The sequence below is a fragment of the Mus musculus genome, chromosome 5 (genome assembly GCF_000001635.26).
Source record: "Mus musculus strain C57BL/6J chromosome 5, GRCm38.p6 C57BL/6J".
Taxonomy (NCBI): Eukaryota; Metazoa; Chordata; class Mammalia; order Rodentia; family Muridae; genus Mus; species Mus musculus.
Genome location: NC_000071.6, coordinates 100,879,563 through 100,899,714, shown reverse-complemented (window position 1 = coordinate 100,899,714; position 20,152 = coordinate 100,879,563). Strand labels below are relative to the sequence as shown.

Here is a 20,152-nt window from a genome sequence, read left to right as displayed (position 1 = left end):
CCTGGGTTCACCTGCAAAGCACTCCAAGCCTGGGACTTGGTATACAGTGGAGTTCAAGGGACAGACTCCAAATAGCTAGACCACAGACCATGGTGAAAAGCAGGTTTGCTGGCGGATGTTTGCTACGTCTTAGTCAGTAGTAGTAGTAGTAATTAATGCTGTGACAAAGCACCAGGACCCAAAGCAACACGCAAGGGAAGGATTTACATCACTCTCAGTTCCATAGAACAGTTCATCATCAAAAGCATGGAGGGTACAAACCTGGAGGCAGGGCCTGATGCAGAGGCCACGGAGGGTGCTACTTACTGGCTTGCTCCCCGTGGCTTGCACAGCCTGCTTTCTTATAGAACCCAGAACTATCAGCCCAGGGGTGGCACCACCCATAAGGAACTGGGCCCTCCCTAATCAATTAATTACCAATTAAGAGAATGCCCCACAGCCTTGCCGACAGTCCTGCCTTACGGGGGCCGTTCCTCAAGTGAGGCTCCCTCGTCTCTGAGGACTCCGGCTTGTGTCCCAGTCAATATAAAACATTGTCCACTGAGCCAAAAAGCACTGGCTGGTTACAGGAAGAAGGGGAAGAAGAGAGGCAGAGGAAGAATAATGCAACACTCATTTAAAAATATAAAATTTATTCATAGTCAGTAAGACAGTTCACTTTCTACACAGGGTTGCTCCGGAGCTAACAGCCTCAAGAGCTCACAGCAGTATTAAATAGATCACTATCAAATATAGCTCATGCTATTGGACTCAGAGAACTCTTGTTTCCCCTTTAAAAAATGTTAAGGCTCAGTTTTCCAAAAGGTAGTTATACCATTTAGTTTTCTGCTGACAAGGCTGGGGAGTTTGGGGCTAAACCACTACAGAGAAGTTGGGGGCAGGGTGGACAGGAGGCAAGCTCCGCATAGCTCACACTTGTATCCTGCAGAAAGTGTGGTTCTTTTGTTTTAAAGGCTCCTTCCCTTGGACAATTTCATTTTGTTACAAAACAAACAAACAAAACAAAACAACAATCATAAGACAAAAGAAATCTTTAGCATACAAACAAGAAAAGCTAACAGTGCTTTCTCCACTGCAGCTGAATGAGATGTGTTGTGGGAATGAACACCACTCATCCTGGTTCTTAAATGAATCTGACCAGCCAGCAACCGGTCCTGGTCCTCCAAGGCCTGAGAAAAAAATAATCTCCATTCCATTCCTTTCAGATCAGATAACCACAAATTTGTTCTTTCACTAAAAATAATCCCCCATTTTTCTTTCAACCTGAGAGCAGAATGTAACCATAATGGAAATGCACTATGGTGTGATGACCTCACCTGGTATGTTACTGAAGTCACACCTAGGTGTGGAAGCACCTGCCTGTAATCCTAGCACGTGGGAAGTGGAGCCAGAATAGTCAGTTCTTAGCCAGTCTTGGCTACAAAGTGAGTTTGAGGCCAGCCTGGGCTACATAAATAAAACCATGTCTTTAAAAAATAACAATAATAATAAAAATAAAAATAAAAAAAGATTAAAGAAAGGGAAATCAAATTACAGAGTTTGGAGTCATTGTTGAGAAGTATCTTATTAACAAATTCCAAACATATTCTAGAAGCACTTTTTCTCCATACAAAGATTTCATTCAATCACCATCAACATCATCATTTTATAAAAGTCTGTTTCCACTCAAGAACGGGCCTTACAATTCCTTGAGCCAACACAAGAACGAAAACATCAAAAAGGACACCTGTTGCAGGTTCAGCTTCTGGCATGAGGATAGAGACAAAATCAAGTAGAAAAAAAAATGAACAATAAACAAACAAGCAAAAAAACAACACAACAAAACAACATCATCATCTTTCACTTCTGAAGGCCAGTTCTGCGAAGCCATGTTTATCCACGATGCTTCAGTCCCTCGCCAGGTTGGGAGATCCGTTGCCCACGATCATCTTGCTGTAATTCTTCTGTTGTTCTTCCTTGAAGGTGTCCTTCACCTTTGCTCTCTTCAGCCCTCCATCCCTGTGGACAGAAAGGAACATATAGGAAAGATGCTCTTTTCTTTGCCAGTGAAGAAACAGGGCCACATGGTAACATATGCCTCATGGTACAGAGACACTAACTATCAGCAGAAAGAGCCGAGTCTGGCCTCTGCTCTACAAATGACCAAGTGTCCCTCTGAGCAAAGAACACGCACTCTCTGATGCTTCTGTAAGATGAAGAGCAATACACCTGCACGCATGCCATCTCTCACCTGAAGAGGCAGAATTTTTCAGGTTCTGGGAATCCATCCCAGGTCTTTGGGCATGCTAAGCAGGTGTGCTGAGCTATCTCCCTAGCTTCCACTCTGTTTTGTTTCAGAACTTGTATTCAATTTCTAAACAGAAGCAAGATTATTAAAGCCAACATGTTTTCATAGATTATTTTCCCCCCTTAGGGAAACCAAACATTGGTTTTTCTTTGACTTGTGGCTGACTTGCTGAAAAACCCTGTGGAAATTGTGAATACCGCACAAGAAAGGATGGAAGTGTATATTCGTGCATGGGTTATAAACACAGATAAACTTGTTAAAAATCAGTGATTGGGTCATTATTCAAATCTAACCCTATGTTTAAGCATTTTAATTTTATTCAAAATATATTTATACTTTTAAAGTCCAAAAGAGGTTTAAGATAAAATGAACCACAAAATCATAGCTGCATTTGACCGGAAGCTAGTGTAGGATAACCCACGGGCATTCTTCCTCTTGGAGCTGTAGCAGAGGCTGGTGCGGTGGAAACAGCTTTCTTTCCTCCATTGGGAGCCCTGAGTCTTTGAGCTCTCTCCAGGGCTGTGAACTACACAGCTGTCTAGGTTACTAGAGCGCCGCCCCCAACCCCATGCCCACCTCCTCATTGCCCCCTCACCTTTCCTTCTTTGGACAAAAGGAACTGCAAGCCAGAAAAGCCAAGAGGAGGTTAGCACTACCAAGGGTTGCTCACCTCGCAATTGGAGTGTACTAGATCGGAGGTTCTCAACCCGTGGGTCTCGACCCCTTTGACAACTGTCTTCAAACATGCTTACATTATGACTCATAACAGTAGCAAAATTACAGTTACGGAATAGCAATGAAAATAATTTTACAGTCGTGGGTCAACACACCATGAGGAACTGTACTAAAGGCTCAGAGCATTGCGAAGGTTGAGAACCACCGTGCTAGATTCTAACTCCTGAGGGGGTGGGGTGGGGGGCCGTGAGAATCTGCTTACTTTCCATTGTGACTGTTGAACTTTAGCCCAGTTAGGCAAGTTCTGACAGCGCTGGATGATCAAGGGTTACAGTGAACTCGACCTTCACACTGACACTGCCTGGAGCCAGTGCAGTGTTCAGGCTCATTGGGCCAAGCCTAAAGCACGGCCTGCAACTTGAAAATGCACCACAGTCCACGGATGTTTACAGGGCTCGGTTACGGGAAGTTTCCATGAAATAAAATTATTGGCTGTGGCCAGGTCCTCAGAATTGTGCACATAAGCCTTTTTCCCCCCTCCAAACGAGCTACCTCTAACTATTCTTAGCATTTACATACATTTTGAACAGTGAGAAATAAAGGCCCAAACCAAACTGCTGCTGTTCAGAACAGAACCTGTTCCTAAGACTCCCGGGATCACTACTGGACGATTCTTTTTCCTAGCTACCCAGTGACACAGCCCAGCTATCATCTCTCACCTCTAAGGCTTCAAAGTTCCAGCAAATGCCCCACTTCAGGAACCGCGAATCTTAGTTGTTTTCCAAAGGTTTAGCTACCTAATAACCAGCTTAATGAGATCATGCAGCAAAAAGCCAGGTGTGGGGGCACACATCTTATAGTCCCAGCTCTCAGGATGCAGAGGCGGGCAGGTCTGAGGCTACAGAGTGAGTTCCAGGACAGCCAGGGCTACACAGAGAAACCCTGTCTCGAAAAACCAAAGGAAAAACAAACACAACCAAAAAAACCCAAAAACTCTCCCCAAATATCACAGCAGTTCTCATTCACATGCAAAGAAATCAGCCTAGATGGATGGGTTCACTCACACTCAGCAGCTGAATGAAAAATACACCCAGGAAGGTAGGACGGCTCTTCCCTTTGGAAAAATAGGCCAGGTAGTTCAAAGTTCTTATTTATAAAACAGCATATGATTCAGTAAAAAGAGGAAAGTTTGAAAGGTTTGTCTTGTTTCTGTGAGACAAGTTCTTACTCTGTAGCCCAGGCTAGCCTAAAATTCACTATGCACCCCAGGTAGGCCTGGAACTCAGAGGAGTTCTCCTGCCCCTGTCTCTCAATACTAGGATTAGAGGGAAAAGATCATTGTTGACAGATGCTAAGTGAATCTGATGGTGAGTCTAACCTGAGGCTGACTTTCCACACCATCTCTCTCTAAATGTGCACTTCTGTTCCTGCATCTCAGCCAGCCACAGAGCCAGCCACATGCTTTTCATAATAGCTTCAAAGCAACAACATGGTTAGCCTGTCAGGTAAGAGGAAGCATTGGGAAAAAAGGAGATTTTAAGAAGAGGAAAGAGGAAGACAGCTTCACCCACGGACCTGAAGAATCACTAAGACAAGTTTAGCTTCAGGGAAGCCTGGAGTGTTGTGTTGTAATGTTACAATGTTACAGGTTAACACACAATGTTGTGATGTTGGTGTTACAGTTTAACACTTGCAGAACAGATTTCACAATGTAAGATTCTCATCTTAGCCTGCAGCTTAGAGCAAATCAGCTGCTGGCATCTGGCATCTAACCTACAAACTTCCAGCTACTTTCATCTCCCATCAATTTCCAAAGTTTAGCTAATTAGCATAATAACTTCTAAAAGTGGCCTTTTGCTCTAAAAGTTAGTGACTTGTCAAAAAAAAATAAGCACCTTTTTTTTTTTTTTTTGCCAGAAAAACACTAGTGTGGTATAAATTAACTGTCTTCAAGATAGGTGAATGAACAAAATATATTCTAGTGATATGTCCTACCGTTGGATAAAAGAATACAAAATTCTAGCCAGCTCATCTTTGAAGAAGTAGTCCCCAAATAATCTTGAGCCCCCAAGCAGAGGATATTCTTGGTTGCTAATGACACAGCAACCAAATCAGAAAACATCATTGCAAAGACCTCAACTGAACTCACTATAGAAAGTGTTGTGAAACATCCAAAAAGCTCACAGAGATTTCATTGAACTTGCTGGGCTTAAAATACGGACTATTTGGTGATAGACCACTGATAACCAATTACCTCCTCCAACAAAGTGGTATGGCGAACTTCACTGCTCACTGTTTTTCTCCCAATAGTCCTATCCTCACTGGCTTATAAGGTAAAGCCAAACCCCAGTGGGACAACATTTGACAATGAGGACTTTAGGGTTGCAGAGGTCAAAGGGGTGGGGCCCTTGTGGTGAGTTTAGCACCATTATAACAAGAGACACTAGGGTGCTTGCTCCCCCCCCCCCCCCCGCCCCGCACCCCCGCAAAGAAAAGGTCATGTGAGCCACTGAAGGAAGCAGGCTTCAGAAACACAGGGAGAACCCTCACTGAGCACTGACCTTCAAACTTGGAGGAAACAAAGTTTGTGAGGACGCTAGTCTATGGTTCTGTGCTATGACAGCCCACACTGGCTTATACAAGACACCCACATTAATCTTCCTCAGACTAAAACTTTTAAAATGTGGAAGCTATAGTTTCCTATCAATGTCGCTTCCTTCCCCTCTTCTAGTTCTTAGTTTCTAATACAGTGAGAGTGAAACGCACCCGGCCCGGCCCCCAAACCCAGGCTCCCCTCTTCTTTCTTCTTCACTCTACCTAACAACACAGTCATCCAGCAAATGTTACCCTACAGTAGTACCCAGTTTCCTTTGTGGCTCACGGCCATCCCATGACTTGCAGCAGCAAACAGATTAGTTTGAATGTCATGTACAATTTCCAGTGTAGGTGCCTATGGAGATGGGTGTGCCCTTTTTCTAATCCCGGCAGCCAGTCACTTGCTGTGCACACTGGGGAAATGGAACTGCCATGTTGGACCATAAGGTGGGAGCACATAGTGAGTTTCGTATACAAATAAAGGCTAAGCTTATGCCAGCCTGGACTCCCATACTTAAGTGGGAGAGAAAAGCTTCTACCTTATTTTAGTCTTTATTACATTCCTAAGTCTATAGCAAACTAGTATGATTATGTTAAATAAGATTTTTTTACAAAAGAACACAGTTCTTCTGAGAGGTCTCTTACCAGGGAAGTTCCGTCAGCCCTCCTTGTACAGCGATAGCGGATTTTACCCTGTTTGCAAACTGAACTGCGTCTTCTCCTTCCTGGTTAAAGGAAAAAGTTACACATCTTGGGTATGAAGCTTTTAAACGCCTTAAAGTATCTCATAACCCTTTTTATTCATTTTACAATACTAAATACAACATTAAGAAGCAGTTCATTGCTAAGAAAGAAGAAAGGCATGATGGGAGGAATGGAGATACCCAAAGTTCTAGACAAAGGCTTTTTTGCCTTCTGATTGAATAAATCAAAGACTGAACATTATCTAAGCCATACCTCTCTAGTCATGGGAGGCATGTACCACACGTCGCAGACAATGGCCCAGCTGGTCATGATTCGAAGCAGGTAGCTCACCAAGTTGTATTTACTACTGTTCCAGAAGGCATCGCCGAACTGGGGGTTATACTGAGAAAAAAAAAAAAAAGATGAGGCATCCCACATCCCAGCTGTGAATTCCACATTGGTCTCTCTTCCAAATCAGTGTTTTTTAGGAGGTGAGACAAATGGCACCCTCAGACCCCAGGAGAATTCACTTCACTTGATAGAATTTTTCACAAGAACTAAGCCAATTCTAATGTCTTTTGCTAAAGAGCCCACCCAGAGTGCTACACAGAGAGAGCTCTTTACATGGTTCTGAAACATGTGACTCCACACTTAACTAGAAATCCAAAGAAAGCAGAGATCAATCAGATTAGCCCACCCCTGTGTCCTTATACAACCTCCATGTAGTCATGCTGTCTGTCGGTCCATCTACCCTATCAGCTATCTGTCTTTCTATATCCATGCATCTACCTGTCTACCTATCTCTGTATCTAAGTCCCAACCTACCATCTCCGCATCTACATATATCATCTATCACCTATCTATGCATGTATCTAGCATCTGTCTATCAATTTTCAATTATATATCTAGATTGAGCACAAAATGTACCCATACAAAGAGCCAAAGGAGGGAAATACACAAGTGTTTTTCATTCCTGCAAGTTTTAAATTTGTAACGATATCAAATAAAGAAAGTTATAAACTTAACACTCAAATGCTCCCCCCCTCACCAAAACATAAAACAAAAACAAAAAACCCTTTAGCTTTACCTTTATGGCCACTGGATAGATGGTTCCTCCGATTTCAAAGCTTCCCTTTTTAAACATCATGACTGAAGTATTGTTGATGCAAGTACCTGTTAAGGAAGTGAGTCACATTTTAAAAACAAGTTTTAAAGGGATTTGCTTTAAAGATGGATACATTTTCTATGTGTGTGCGTGTATTTGGAGGTCAGAGGACAACGTAAGAGAGCCGTCATCTTTGTCTACCTTGTGGGTCCCAGAACTTGAATTCAGGCAATCTCCCTCACCTACTGGCCCAGGAATTAGTTTTCTATCATTTAAAACATACGGTACATACTTTACTGCCACTTGGCAAGTCAATGCTTGCTTACAGAATAAAAAATTAAATAAATAAAAACTTGAGCAATTTTAACTGCAAACTCTCACTTTGCCTTAAAAGCTCAGCAACAACTCCATCACAGCAGCTGGTAATTTCAATGTGCCTTAAAAGCTCAGCAACACCTCCATCACAGCAGCTGGTAATTTCAATGCATCTCACAGCTAAATAGTCATAGCCAATGCTGTTTAATACCTTTATGGAAAAATTACTTTAAAAATCAAATAGGCTCTGTGACTCATCAGAAAGCAGGAAATGAGAAGATAGCCCCTCCTCTCAGATAAGGGAGACCGTTCCATAGAAGGCTTGTGAAGCTTGCTTAGTAGTCACTATTCTTACCTTCTGGGAAGATTAGAATGGGTAACTTTTTCTTGTCAGCAATGTGTTCTTTTAATCTGTAAGAAAAAAAAAGATTCTACCTTAAAAAACCTTGTTCTTCACCTCCTGCTAATAGAAAAAAAAAAAAACCTTAAGAAGAGAAATAAGAGATAAAAGGACAAGTGAAGAATGGAAATTGGCACACTCCCATTTTCTCTAATTCTGAGTGAAGTGGTGACTTCAGCTACTTTGTTGGTTTGTAACAAGGTCTCATTAGCTCAGGCTGACCTTGAACTTGGCTATGTAGCAAAGAATGAACTCCAACTCCTGACCTTCCTGTTTCACTTCCCAAGAACTGAGACTACAAGTAATCACTACCAAGCCCAAGTCTTCCATCTACTCTCTGGACGGCCATGTGTTCATAGTTCCTTGTATGGAAAAAAAAGGGACTTCTGAGCATACTAGTCTGTGTGTGCTATGGCCATTAAGTGAAAAAGGCCTGAAATGTGTCAGGGTGAACTTCCCTATGAAACAGAATACCATAAGTCAGTTATAGTAATCCCAGCTCCCAAGAGGATGAGATAGGAGGATATCACAAGTCAAGGCCAGCCTGGGAAAGAAAAAGGGTTTTCACGAGGAAGGTGGGCCATCCCTGCATGCCTAAAGCAGTGATCAGAACCCTGCTAGGGAAAGCTTTTCCCCAGCTTTGTCTTAGTGGGTCCATCTCTGCAGAGCCCCAGACAAAGACTCCCTCCTTTCCTTTCCATAAAGAGCACTTGTAGTTTGGATGTTCTCTCTGCAGCCATGTGTTCACAGTTCAGCGGCTACCTGTGAGCCTTTAGGAGATAGAGGTGAGAAGACAGACTGGGTACCTGCCCTTGATGGAAAAACTGAGACCCTGTCCCTCCACTCTGTGTGTTCCCCTGTCCCCATGAAGAGAACAGATTTCCTCTGCCACAGACTTTTAGTTTACTGCACAGCCGTGAGCCTATGCAGAAGAGCCAAGGGACCACACACTGACTACACCAGAACTGTGAGCCCATAAGCCTTTCCCCCAGGAAGTTGATGTCCTCTTGTGTCTTGTGATGGCAACAGGAAGGTCCATCAATGATTATCACTCTGGTAAGTGGATTCAAGTGACAGTGGACATCCAGCAAAAAAACAGTCAAAAATTTATTCAGCAATTAAATTATCAATTATTTTAACCCTCAAGGTAGTAATTTTAAACTTTAAAAGTTCAGTGATTGTTCCCTACTTAAGTCATAGCAACACAGAACAGCTGAGCTTTCCAGTCTGGTTCTATGCAGCCATCTATCCCCCAGACTACAGAATTCTTACATCACTCCTATGAACTGCAGACAAATACAGTTGCAAACACAGCTTTGCATGATTCTGTTCCCATTTTAATAACACCCACCCCCCTCCATTCTTTTGACTAAAAGACCCAAGTCAATCAGCTTTTCTGTTATTCCAACAAAGGCCAAGGAACCTTGTCATTTACCTCTTAGTCACTAGATGTCTGTCCTTTATTTCTGAGCGCTCAAACCAGACGTGAGGACAAGCCTTAACCATGGCTCTCTGAATGATCCCCATCAATCCACCGTGAACCTGCCCAACCTAGAAGGATCAGGAGAAACAGGAAAACATAAAGGCCTGGCCACCAAGCAAAGCTAGGGGTCTTTCCAGTGCATTCCTAGTCTCCACTCAAGGCAAAGGCTGGTTGCCTTCTGCTGATGGGTAAGTCGTAAAGCTAATCAAAGGGTTGGCAAAGCCAACCAAGAGTCCAAAAATGTGCTCTTCATCAGCACACTGTAAGTTCAGCTCACTTTTCTCCACTGGCTGTGCTGGAACTCTGAATGAAGAGCAGAGATCCCTCAACCACATCAAGATTGTGGAAATAAAAGTTAGAGCTACATTGAGCTATGATTTTAAATGCATCCAAGTAACAAGGATTAAGCGCTTGACAGCGCACCCTGATTCAAAGCTTTGGGAGGACACTCTCACGCCTTGCTTTCGGGAAGAAATAAGGAAGACATTTAACAGCTCTCAAGATTACATATTCAAATATCCTTCATTTCAATTATTTCTCATCTAGGAACTCTCCCTGGAAATACAACATCAATAAAGTGAAAATATATTCTCAAAAAATTATGAGCTATGATAGTTTATTATTGCAAAATATTGAAAACTGCCTAAGTGTTTAAATGGATATAAACAAATGGATAAACAATAGTGTCGATGATAGTGAGGTACGTGTATATGTGTGTGCATGTGCATGTGTGCATGTGTATGTGTGCAAGCACACACGTATACACATGCATATCTACAACAGAGTATTGTACAGCTGACCAGAGGTCGAATCTGAGCCATAGGACAGATAAGGAGGGCTGACTTCCAGAACAGAGTGTTAAATGACAAAGACAAAAGAACAGGTGAGCATGCTGTCTTTTGGGCTAGATAATGCATTTGTACTTTTTAGCCTTTCAAGAAGAAATAATTGAGTACAACCTTGGGAACCTACAAAGGAAGAGACCAACAACAGTCTGAGGTCATCAGTTTCAAGTGTATTATAATCAATTCTTTGTTGGCCAGAGAACAGAAGAAATGGGTGTGGTCTCAGAAACCCAAATCATAATTAACCAGGTGCTACGGTTTGAACATGTCCCCTGGAACTCATGCACCAGAAACTCAGTTCCCAGTACAGCAGTGTTGGAGAAAGGACCTAATATGAAGGGTCTGGATGACAGCTCTGCTCAAATGAGCAAATTAAAGCCACTGTCAATGGGCTCTTGCTGAAGCTAAACAGATGGCTCAGCAGTTAAGAGCACTCACTGCTCTTGCAGAGGACTTGTAACTGCTGCCTAGATATAGAAAATCCAATGCCTTCTGTTGCTAACTTTTACTACTTTTCCCTGCCCTTAAGCCCACCCCATCTCCCATTTCACCCCCTATCACTGAGAGAAAGAAGGAGAGAGGGGAGAGAGAGCCATAAATCTAATGTCTTTCTTCTTGTTCCTTCTTTGAGCAAGATTACTAACAAACTACAACCAACCCACCCACCCTGCCTCTCAGGGCCCTCACATTTATAGACCCGCTGAAAAGTCCCAGAATCCCCAATGTCACACAACCACAGAAACTATCTGCAGCTGGCAAAACCACGTCTCTGCTAGAATATAAGGTAAATCATGGTCAGCTGCTGCAAAGCTGCCCCCTGCCCACAGCTGAGATTAAGACAAAAACATTGTTCTTGAAATCTTCCCTAGAGGTCTTGACATTTGAGTCTTCATCCTATAGTGAGCCAATAAATTCTGGTCCTTACAAATGACCCCATCTGCAGGACTCAGCACGAGACAGATCCGGCTGCCTAGGAGGTGTCTGCCTAGGAGGTGTCTGCCTTCCCGTCTGCAATGAAATCACAGGACCAACTTAACTGTGTCGTAGAGAAAATCAAATACAGTGGATGGTCGATACCACGTGTCCTGGCCGGTGCTAAGGCTCCCCTGAGGGCCGGTGCTCCCCTGAGGTGCTCCCCTGAGGTGCTCCCCTGAGGTACTCCCCTGAGGTGCTCCCCTGAGGGCTGCCTTGGGTGACCATTGAAAGGGATGCCTAATTACTGAAATAGCATGCAGAATTGTTTTCATGACACATGTGTGCGTCGTTTTACAGTCTTATTTTACAAAGTATATAACTATTGATTGATTCCTAACCTATAAAAGGACAACCAATTCTCATCTCTTTTCCAGAAGGTGACAAAAAAAAAAATCCCTTGGGTTCAAACAGCTGGATTACACAAAGCAGTGATGTATTACGATGTACTTGTCTGAAAGTTATGTGTTCTGAAGACTTTATTTCACCTTCCTTACTTTGGTGGAGAAAGCGGTGTGTGTGTCAGGGTTTTACCGTGTAACCCTGACTGTCCTGGAACTTGCTATGTAGTCAAGGTAGCTTCAGACTTACAGCTATCCTCCTGCCTCTCTCTCTCTCTCTCTCTCTCTCTCTCTCCCTGAATGCTAGGATTATAAGAATATGCCATCGTGCGCAGCTTCTACATTTGTGTTAGACGGTTTGGTTTGGTTTTTCTGACAGTACTGGGGATAGATCCCAGGGCTTCATACGTGCTGGGCAAGCATTCTACAGCTGGGCCACATCTGAAGCCATGGAACTCACAATTTTACATATATCAAACATGTACCAGTAAGTGGAAAACTTTCACAAGGCCTTGTTGGCCATACAAACTGGTAGTTTGAATATGCTTGACCTAGAGAGTGGCATCATTGAATGTGGTGTGGCCTTGTTGGAGTGGGTGTGGCCTTGATGGAGTGGGTGTGGCCTTGATGGAGTGGGTGTGGCCTTGTTAGAAGTGTATCACTGTGGGCATGGGCTTTAAGACCCTAGTCCTAGCTGCCTGGAAGCCAGTCTATCTTCTCCTAGCAGCCATCAGATGAAGATGTAGATCTCTCAGCTCTGCCTGCAATGTGCCTGCCTGGACACTGCCATGCTCCTACCTTGATGATCATGGACTGAACCTCTGAATCTGTAAGCCAGCCCCAACTAAATGCTGTCTTTATGAGAGCTGTCTTGGTCATGGTGTCTGGTCAGAGCAATGGAAACCCTAACTAAGACACAACCCATGGGTAGTGAAAGCCAGTATACACACTGGCAGTCCCACTCACGGCACACACCTAAAAGCCTGCAAAGGCTCTCCCAGAAAAGCATCCCATACCACCCCCAGCCTGGAAAACTGACCAGTGAGCATACCATCCTCATAGCCCAACCCACAACTGCGAGGCTAGGAGAACCCAGGGACCTGCATCCAACCATCCTGTCCACACACCACCTCAGGATCACATTTAACCAGCAAGCAGAAAAGGGGAGTCGAGTCAGCCTCTGAGCTTCCTTTGCCCAGCAGAGGAAATGCCAAAGCCAACTGTTAGAACCACAGAGAACAAGATATAGGGGAAGCCCGGAATGTGGTTTCTCTTTGTGCCCAGCAAAGTGCACTTGGGGATGTGGTTTTGCCATAGGCTCTGTGGTTGTTAAATTTTCTGTTCTTTCCTTTCTCTTCTTCTTTGGAGGCTACAGACAAAAATCTGAAAACTGGTCTGTGGCACAAATGCTCTGGCTTCCTTGCCAGATTCTCATTAAAGAAACAGGTTCTGCTCTTAATTGCACTTATCTTTCTGAAGAGAGAACTAATTGGCTGGCAGGGATCTCTGAAGAGAATGACTTTAATTTTTGCAGTATAATTAAACACTGGCTGGGATGTTCAGAGCAAGATGAAATCAACTTTACAACGTTCTGCCAAAGGAGGCTGTGTTTCAGGAAGGTGCTCCACCACCTCGGCTATCATGGCAATTTTCTTTGCATCGTTTGTTCCTCGTGTAAATATACTGTCTGCCTGCACAGCTATGTCTCAGCCAAAATTCTAATAAGAGATGGACTCTCAGGCTGGTGAGATGGCTCGGCAGTTAAGAGCACTGACTGCTCTTCTGAAGGTCATGAGTTCAAATCACAGCAACCACATGGTGGCTCACAACCACCTGTAATGAGATCTGATGCCCTTTTCTGGTACATCTGAAGTCAGCTACAGTGCACTTAAGTATAATAATAAAAAAATCTTTTAAAAAAAAGAGAGAGAGAGACTTTCTAGTTTGCATCCAGCAAGCTCGCACACATGAAACACCAGTGAGCTATTCCTACCATGGCGTAACATCCATCGGTGGCCAGGATTAGGACATCAATGGGAGAGGTGTGATTGGCGACACAGATACCTCCCTTCTGGGGTCTGTACTGCCTGCAATTAAAACAACGGTAAGTACTACACCTCGGAAAACGCTCGCTAGTCTAGAGAACGGTGTGCATAGACTTGTCTTATTTAAGGTACATAGGCCCTACACACCTGAAAACATTACTCGCACGTAGTATGATGAGTTGGGTGAGGGACTATGACATTCTCTCTATAATTCACGTTTGACTTATGAATTACTTTTGATTTATGTGGATGGCTCTTAGTAAGATATTATGTTGTTGAGACAGGATCTCTTGTAGGTCTCAAGCTAAGACCGGCCTTCAACACCTGATTCTCTTGCCTGGACCCCCCCAGATGCTAGGATGACTATGTCCACCACCAATTTAAAAAATTTATGAAGCCCTTTGTTTATAAACACCTGGTCAACCAAATGACACAATGTTCCTTCCTATAAATGAGACAGAAAGACTTGGTCAGGATGGAAAGAGCTTGCTCTGGAACTTGTACAGTTATGGTGTTGCCAGGCAGGGTGGCTGGAATCTGCAGTCTCAGCACTTTGGAGGCCAAGCTCTGTAAGAGGATCGCCACAAGTCCGAAGCTAGCCGGTGCTACTTAATGAGCTCCAAGACAGCGAGGGCTATGTAGCAAGGTCTTGTCCACTATTCATCTATCCAATAAGAGCAGTGCCCACATCCCAAGAATCATCAATGAGAGAAGCGCACCCCACTCAGCACCGCTGTGTCTCTGAACACCACTCAATGTTAATTATCATATTCCTTCTGAAAGCACAGTGGTTTGTTATGTCTGAGACACCTCGAAAGCAATGGTGAACACAGAGTAAGTTCTCAGATCTCCTGTGTGCCGGCTGGATCTGTCCGAAGGATGTGGGAGGGCGGGGCCAGCCATGGACCAGACACTCACTTGTTATGGTAATGGATGGTGCCAGATAGGGACCGAACACAGATCCTGCAGCAGGTCAGATGCACCAGCTCACTCAGCCAGTTTTTGAGGCTGAAGGAAAAAGAAATCATTTTCATGATTTGTTCTCGGTACTCCTAAGAAACACAGAAACCGCTCCAGTGTGCCCTTCACAGCGGCAGCCTGGGTTCAGCTACACTGAGCAGCGGTTTGATGCTTGTTTCATCCATGCGTTTGCTATTAAAGGCCCAAGTGTACCAGGAGAATCAGACAAAGCTAATAGGACCTAGTGTCCACTCTGCTGGACTGTAAGACAGTCTTCACCAAGGGCAACTGGGGTTCTTCCAGGCTGCAAGTGGCAAGGCTCGCTCCCTCCCTCTGGGTCTGAGGCTCTCTTCTCTCCCTCCCTCTGGGTCTGAGGCTCTCTCCCTCCCTCACTCCACTTTCTTTTATCCCCTCATTTCTCCTTTGCATAAACACTTCTAGTCTGAACCAAAGTATGGTGAAAAATCAAATAAAGGCTACGAAGATGAAGTAAGAATTCCCAGAAATCGCTTTAGACCAAAAAATTAATGAGAAACCTACAAACTCTAGCTTTGTGGACACAGCTAGAAAAAGAAGACAGTCCTACTTATGGCTGGATGGAAGGAGACACGTCACCTGCTGTCTGGAAGCTGGCCAACCAGTGTAGTTCCTATAATCAGCAAGCTGATCCCAATGAAAGCCAGGGTGACCCTGAAAGAGAAAAGAAAGGCTACAGCAAACGTTCGCCTGGTGGTAGGACCAGAGCCTAAAGAAGCCACTGGCAGGCTCGTCAACTGTGAAACTGCACCTTGTCGAGCATTGCGGTGTATGGTGCAGCAATGAGAAGGGTTGGTGAATTTGCCAGGGCTGACATGACTCTGTAGATTGTTCTATGATACATTTTGAGAGGAAGAGAAAAAAAGTGGCAGTTCTAATAAATACTAATCTCAGCACTTGGGAGACAAGGGCAGGAGAATTGGGCATTCAAGATCATTCTGGGCTGCATATCAAGTTCAAGGCCATCCTGGGCTACATGAGAGCTTGTCTCAAAAAAAAAAATGTTTAAATGGGGTAGGGGGGAATCTAATTAAAGGTTCTAGCATTTCCTTTCCAAATGTCAATGGATAATCCCATGTATCTTCAGGCTTTGGGAGCACTGGGTTAGGCATCTAGCAATAGTATATATGCAGTCCTCAATTTCCCTGTTTATTATAACTGCGACAATTCCCAAAGACAGTCTAAGCCAGTGTTAGGACACGAAAGAACACACACACACACACACACACACACACACACACACATTCTCTCTCTCTCTCTCTCTCTCTCTCTCTCTCTCTCTCCCTCTCTCTCTCTCCCTCTCTCTCTCTCTCTCTCATACACACACACAGAAAGAGAGAAAAAGTTTTGAATGCACATCTTCATTTGAAAGAAAAAAACAATGTAAAAGGTATAGATAGTTAACACGCTGCCCCATTCCACAATACTCTTGAGCAGCCATTAAATGCATGATGAGAAGGAAATCTAAACTGAATAATAAGTACATCATTGAAGCAGGCAGGTGACTTTACCTCAGAGGTAGCAGGAAGCAATAGCGCACTAGGACACCCAGCACCCACACCATGGTGAGCCTTGGACTGATGTACTGAAAGTTGACATTGGTTCGTGTGAGGAGGTTCCATGATACTAGCTCTTCGGAGGAGAACCTCTGGGTCACTTCATCCTCCACAATGGCTTCCAACCCCTTCTTGGAGAAATAGAACACATCAGAGAGCTCGAAGTCCCTTCCTCGAAGACCAGAGAGCCCTTTCTCCATGGGTGACTCATCTCTTTGGATAATACCTTAAAAGAAAGGATCAGGACATGAGAAGATGCCATTGGAGCACAGAGCAATGGAGCACAGAGCAATTGACCGCAGCAGCAACGTTAACTGCACAGAATACAGAAAACAAGCTTAGTGAACGACACGGAGATGTTAGAGCAGCAGCTGTCCGAGGAGATGTTATGACTTCATCTCTTCCCTCAGACAGCCTCCACCCAGTGACTTCATAAAAATAACAGAATGCTGGCCTAGCATGTCTAAGGCCCTCAGTTCAATCCTCGGTACTCCCTGAAGTTACTTAATAAGGAAACTGCAGGGGCTGGTGAGATGGCTCAGCTGGTAAAAGCACTGACTGCTCTTCCGAAGGTCCTGAGTTCAAATCCCAGCAACCACATGGTGACTCACTACCACCTGTAATGAGATCTGACACCCTCTTCTGGTGCATCTGAAGTCATCTACAGTATACTTATGTATAATAATAAATAAATCTTTGGGCTAGAACGAGTGAGCAGGCTAACTGGAGTGAGCGGGGTTGATCAGAGTGAGCAGAGGTCCTAAAATTCAATGCCCAACAACCACATGAAGGCTCACAACCATCTGTACAGCTACATACATTAAATAAATAAAATTTTAACATACATTAAATAAATAAATCTTTAAAAAAGAAGAAGAAAGAAAGGAAGAAAAGGAATAGAAAGGAGAGGAGAGGAGAGGAGAGGAGAGGAGAGGAGAGGAGAGGAGAGGAGAGGAGAGGAGAGGAGAGGAGAGGAAAGGAAAGGAAAGGAAAGGAAAGGAAAGGAAAGGAAAGGAAAGGAAAGGAAAGGAAAGGAAAGGAAAGGAAAGGAAAGGAAAGGAAAGGAAAGGAAAGGAAAGGAAAGGGGGAAAGGGAAAAGGAAAAGGAAAAGGGGAAAAAGAAAAGGAAAAAGGAAAGGAAGAAAAATACAGCCAGGTATGGCAGTGCATGCCTTTAATACAGGCCCTCAGGAAACAGAGGCAGACAGATCTCTATGGGTTTGAGGTCTGGTCTACAAAGTGAATTTCAGGTCAACCAGAGCTACATGAGACCCTGTCTCAAATCAAGTTGTTTCAGAAAAACAAGCAAAGCACAACTGGATTGATACATGTCACGTAACAGTGTTAAATACATACTTTAGTGAGTAGATACTTTAATAGATACTTTGTTAAATAGATACTTTTGTGTCAATGATAAAGTCTGGTGACTGAAATGATACCAGAACTCTCATATCTCCCTATGTAAAATGGAATGACTTGCAACTGGTTTTAAAAGTGACTCACCAGGAAAGGACTAGAGTTCTGCTGAGGACTAGAAATCCTACTCTTAGGATGTTTCCTAAGAGATGTAGGGAAGACATTCACTGTAGCACTCTACACAGAAAGTGATGCACAGCACCACTGTTATGAGGCTCCAGTATCAAGTAAAAAAAGACAAGAGCTTAAACATATCTAGTGCTTGCTTCGGCAGCACATATACTAAAATTGGAACGATAGTATCAAAAGATGGCCTAGTCGGCCATCACTGGAAAGAGAGGCCCATTGGACAGGCAAACTTTATATGCCCCAGTACAGGGGAACGCCAGGGCCAAAAAATGGGAATGGGTGGATAGGGGAGTGGGGGGGGAGGGTGTGGGGGACTTCTGGGATAGCATTGGAAATGTAATTGAGGAAAATACATAATAAAAAAAAACGTATCTAAAGCAATGAAATGTACTTATGTAGGAAAAAACACAAGGGAAAAAAAAAAAAAAAACCATGGTTCTCTTTGAGCAATGGCATTAGATTTTCTTCTCTACTGAGACTATTTTCCATAAAGAAAATAATTGAGGTTTTCAAAGCCAAGTTTACCAGAAATGGAGACACTGGGATATTTCTTTTTCTTTTTGATTTTCTGAAGGAATAACAGCAGGTTGCACTGGGGGAGTGTGCAGAGCCCAGGAAGTCCTTAGTGTGTGTGTTCTGCTGGCGTGCCCACAGCTATGTCAAGGACACCAACGCTGCAGGATCTGCGGACGCTGAAGAAGCCTTCCTGGTGTGAGGCTCAGAGGATAGAAAGCCTTTCTCTGCCCAAGGGTTGGCCAGTGTGTGTTAACACTGGCAACCACTCTCTCCTCCCAGAGGACAGCAACCTGGGACTGACTATGGAGCCCCACTACCAAGACTAGCTAACTCCTTCCTGTGCTGCACAAAATAACCAATGCCCTGAGGTTCCCTGTGTGGTTGTCGCCTAGTAGCTTCCCTCCATCAGACCAAGCTTTCTGTATGTCTGTCCACGTGTCTGTCCTTTCTACATAGCCCCAGTCAGGTCAAATCCCAGCTGCTCTGGGTTCTGGACACAACAGGGGGCGAAGGAAGAATGACTTGAAATTGAGAGCCAGGCTGGGTTTAAGACAGTCACCAGCTCCATGGTGGGCGTCTTTTATATAGCAAAAAGGAAACATTTTTAGTTTCACTTTGGAACCTAAGAGGGGAGAGAGAGAGACAGAGAGACAGAGAGACAGAGAGAGACAGAGAGAGACAAAGAGAATGTTTGTGGCTTTGCCTAATTGTTTAATCTAATAACTTAGTTATAACAATAAAGTTAATCAAAATAGTTAGAACAATAAAACAAGCTCTTGAATGTGTATTGGGTTGCCTTTTTTTTTTAAAGGTAGGTCAACTCTTTCTTGCTTTTAATTGGTGCCAGTGGATGGTCCAAGGCAGTGTCCCTACCAAGTCATCCTCTTGCTCCATGGGCTCTGCAATGGCACTCAAACAGAGCACTCTATCCAAGGAATGGCCAACCCTTAGCAGTGCAACAGTTTCATTATTTAGCAATATACAGATTTCTTAAACAGCTACAAGGGGAAGAAAGCACAAGCTATTCAGTAAATCTCTGAATGAAATACACCAGGGACAATAGATACACCTCCTTAAAATACCCTTTCTCAGAAAGGCCAAAATGGGCTAACTCAACTTGGAGTTCACTACGCAACTGAGCTAAAGGAGGGGAGCTCTGCCAAGCCTCCCAGACCCACACACCTGATAGGCAGTGTTTCCTCTGCCCCAGGACCTAGTTTGTTCCCTGCCAACTCCAGCAAAATGTAACACAATCCTATATTTTTAGTTAAGCATCTTTCAAAAGTATGTGGACAGCCGTGACGGCACAAAATCAACAAAGAACGAATTTGTAGAATATGCTAAGACGTATAAAATAAAATCAGGGGAGAAATGAACTTCAAAGCTCAGTAAGAGAAAAGGCTGTGAACAGAGTAAGAATGTAGCCTTTGACTCCATACTCGAAAGACGTTCATCTTTACTATACCCAGAGATGGGGTCAAATCTACCACCATAGGATAATACCAAGTGCTTGGAGGACAGGAAGAAGCAGGAATATAATTAGTATAACTGTACTGGGAAACAATTCAGCACTGTGGAGAAGCAAACATCCAGATTATGACTCGGGGACTCACTCAGAGAAGATCTGTTATAAAACATACAATTCATAGAAAGGCTGTGCAGAGGTGCCACCCACCCCGACTTACTAACCACCTCCCTTCTGCCACAATCGCTTGTTGTTCCAGCTCTGTGTATAAACCTAACTCTTTCTGGCCCACCCATAAGGAGTTGTAGGCAGCAGGTTCTTTACCTCC

The 20,152-nt window shown here is 43.8% G+C and overlaps 1 protein-coding gene across 5 annotated transcripts in view; it reads right to left on the bottom strand.

Moving 5' to 3' along the window:
* Positions 1-612: 612 nt before the first annotated feature.
* Gpat3 (glycerol-3-phosphate acyltransferase 3) overlaps positions 613-20,152 on the bottom strand; it is a 53,438-nt gene continuing 33,898 nt past the window's right edge. For 4 of the 5 annotated variants that reach the window (XM_011249432.2, XM_011249431.2, NM_172715.3 and 1 more), the window contains exons 4-13: positions 16,255-16,525; positions 15,323-15,397; positions 14,666-14,755; positions 13,696-13,789; positions 9,497-9,612; positions 8,017-8,072; positions 7,329-7,414; positions 6,515-6,643; positions 6,203-6,282; positions 613-1,998 (exon numbers count right to left, since the gene is read on the bottom strand). In XM_011249432.2, coding sequence (XP_011247734.1) covers positions 1,887-1,998; positions 6,203-6,282; positions 6,515-6,643; positions 7,329-7,414; positions 8,017-8,072; positions 9,497-9,612; positions 13,696-13,789; positions 14,666-14,755; positions 15,323-15,397; positions 16,255-16,525 — 1,109 coding nt within the window. In that variant the 3' untranslated portion in view covers positions 613-1,886. Of the gene's footprint in view, positions 1,999-6,202; positions 6,283-6,514; positions 6,644-7,328; positions 7,415-8,016; positions 8,073-9,491; positions 9,613-13,695; positions 13,790-14,665; positions 14,756-15,322; positions 15,398-16,254; positions 16,526-20,152 lie in introns of those variants that run through there. The other variant, XM_017320852.2, reaches the window with a different exon arrangement.